Genomic DNA, 2,500 nt, shown 5'->3' on the forward strand with positions numbered 1-2,500 from the left:
CACTTAATCAGCTGATTCTAATTAGCACAACTCTTATGCCAGGTAGATCAGGTAGTTAGTGGAATTACATGTGCTAAGCACACAAGTAGAACCAATACATGGCAGGACTTTTACTTTCTGAAGCCAGACTTTTACATCTCTGGATGACAATGTTGGCCGTGGAGTGTCCTGGGATGTGTTTCCCAAAACCATAGTTGCTTACCTGTTAGCAGCTTAGTTGGTTGCAATGCTAACTTAGTTAGCAACTATGTTTTTGGGAAACGCCCCCCAGTATAGGGAGGCCAGGGGCACAGTCTCAGTGTGGTGAGGGGAGGGGTACCTCGTTGGAATGCGTGCGGTTCTGGTGCTTGGCGCGGTCCGAGGCGTTGGAGAAGGCCTTGTTGCAGCCCTCGTGCTCACACACGTAGGGCTTCTCACCGGTGTGGGAGCGCAGGTGGGTCTTCAGATTCTCCAGACGGGAGTAGGCCTTTGCACAGCCCTCAAACTAAACAGAGGCAGAAAACAACATGAATCAAAAACAAATGACTAATAATGATGTGCAATTGTTGGATGACATGTACTTAGCATAAAGAACACAAGAGGGACATATTTAGTAGTATGTTCTTTCTGAAAAGAACATATAACATCAATGGATTACTGCAAAATAATTAGCAAAAAAAAGGTCTCTTGGTATGTTTGTATTTAGTATTTCTATGAGCTTTTAGGATTTGCTGAGATCTTCTTATGTGAAGGCATAATTACCCATCTATTTTGAGAATATATCCCTTTATTGTCATATACTGTACTTGCAACATATCTGTTACCACTGCTTGTGCTTTTTCCCTCTCTGAACCTGAAGTGTGCTGTTTTACGCGTGAGTGCTTCAGCTCCACCACAGTGCTGTGTTGGTTCAGAGAGGGCGTCGGCGCGTGAGTGAGGCGGATGTTCTATTCTCTCGCTCCGCTGATCGATCCTCCCAGCACTCCGCCACTTCCGTCCGTGAAGAATTATGTGTTGTAATTTGCCATTCCTTCAGAGCGGGAGCTCCACACAGATATAATTGGGCCTTGGGTGTGCGAGGGGATCAAATTAGATTAGCTCAAAAAGTGGATATTAAAGCCCCCCCTGAGCACCCCCCTAAAAAAAACAAACTTGAAGGAGGAGAGCAGCAAGAAGAGGATCTGTGTGTTGGACAGACAGGGGAACTAGTCTGATGGGGCTGTGGGAGCGTGTGTGTGTATGTGTGTGTGTGTGTGTGTGTGGGGGGGGGGTACACAAGCCATAGGTTTTAATAAGGACCCATGGCCCTGGTGCTTCCCTGTGCTTTTTAATTACACACTCACGCCTGTCAGTCAGAGCCTCCGACTCTCATCTACCAAGTTATATTTTTAATGGACTCTCAAACATCTCTCTCTCTTCCCCCTCTCTTCAGCTCCCCCTCCCTCCCTCTCTCTCTCTCTCCCCTTCTCTCTCCCCCTCTCTTCATCTCTCTCTCTCTCTTCCCCCTCTCTTCAGCTCCCCCTCCCTCCCTCTCTCTCCCCTTCTCTCTTCAGCCCCCCTCTCCCTCCCTCTCTCTCTCTCTCTCTCCTTCTCTCTTCACCCCCCCTCTCTTCATCTCTCTCTCTCTCTCTCCCCTTCTCTCTTCAGCCCCCCTCTCTTCAGCTCCCCCTCCCTCCCTCTCTCTCTCTCTCTCCCCTTCTCTCCCCCTCTCTTCATCTCTCTCTCTCTCCCCTTCTCTCTTCAGCCCCCCTCTCTTCATCTCTCTCTCTCTCTCTCCCCCTCTCTTCAGCCCCCCTCCCCCTCTCTCTCTCTCTCTCTCTCCCCTTCTTTCTTCAGCCCCCCTCCCTCCCTCTCTCTCTCTCCCCTTCTCTCTCCCCCTCTCTTCATCTCTCTCTCTCTCTTCCTCTTCCCTCCGCTCTCTAAAATGAGCTCAGAAACAGGACAACTCCAAGCAGAATTACTGTGAAGTGACCTCTGCAGAATTACTGTGAAGTGACCTCTGCAGAACTTGTACTTTATTTTCTTGGTTGGTTTGAGAAAAGGAAACCTTGTGGGTTGAAATGAGAGATTTACGGTAACTTAAGTGATTTAACGGTTTGTGAAAATAACATATGGTCCATGCTTCATGTATGTGTGCCTCTATAAGTGTGTGTGTGTGTGTGTGTGTGTGTGTGTGTGTGTGTGTGTGTGTGTGTGTGTGTGTGTATGGTTGTTGGTGTATGTGTTGTCCTAACCATGTGTGCCTCTATAAGTGTGTGTGTGTGTGTGTGTGTGTGTGTGTGTGAACTACCGTCCAATCTCCAAATTATCCTGCTTAGCAAAGACCCTGGAGTCCTTAGCTAACAACCAATTAAAATAATTTATTTCATACTTTTCTCTATTAAACCCTCACCAGTCTGGTTTCAGAGCAAAACATAGTTCACAAACACAAAAGCACAATTTCTGCAGTGACCCTGGTTACCAATGACATAGCATCTGCACTAGATAACAAGCACCACTGTGCTACACTGTTTGTAGACCT

General features: G+C 47.5%; 1 protein-coding gene across 1 annotated transcript in view; it reads right to left on the minus strand.

The window, feature by feature from the left end:
• LOC125292435 (zinc finger protein GLI2-like) overlaps nt 1–2,500 on the minus strand; it is a 111,583-nt gene that overhangs the window by 8,593 nt on the left and 100,490 nt on the right. The window contains 1 exon segment of the mRNA XM_048239713.1: nt 320–484. Within this exon segment, the coding sequence (XP_048095670.1) occupies nt 320–484 (165 nt within the window).

This window comes from Alosa alosa, chromosome 3 (genome assembly GCF_017589495.1).
Source record: "Alosa alosa isolate M-15738 ecotype Scorff River chromosome 3, AALO_Geno_1.1, whole genome shotgun sequence".
Taxonomy (NCBI): domain Eukaryota; kingdom Metazoa; phylum Chordata; class Actinopteri; order Clupeiformes; family Clupeidae; genus Alosa; species Alosa alosa.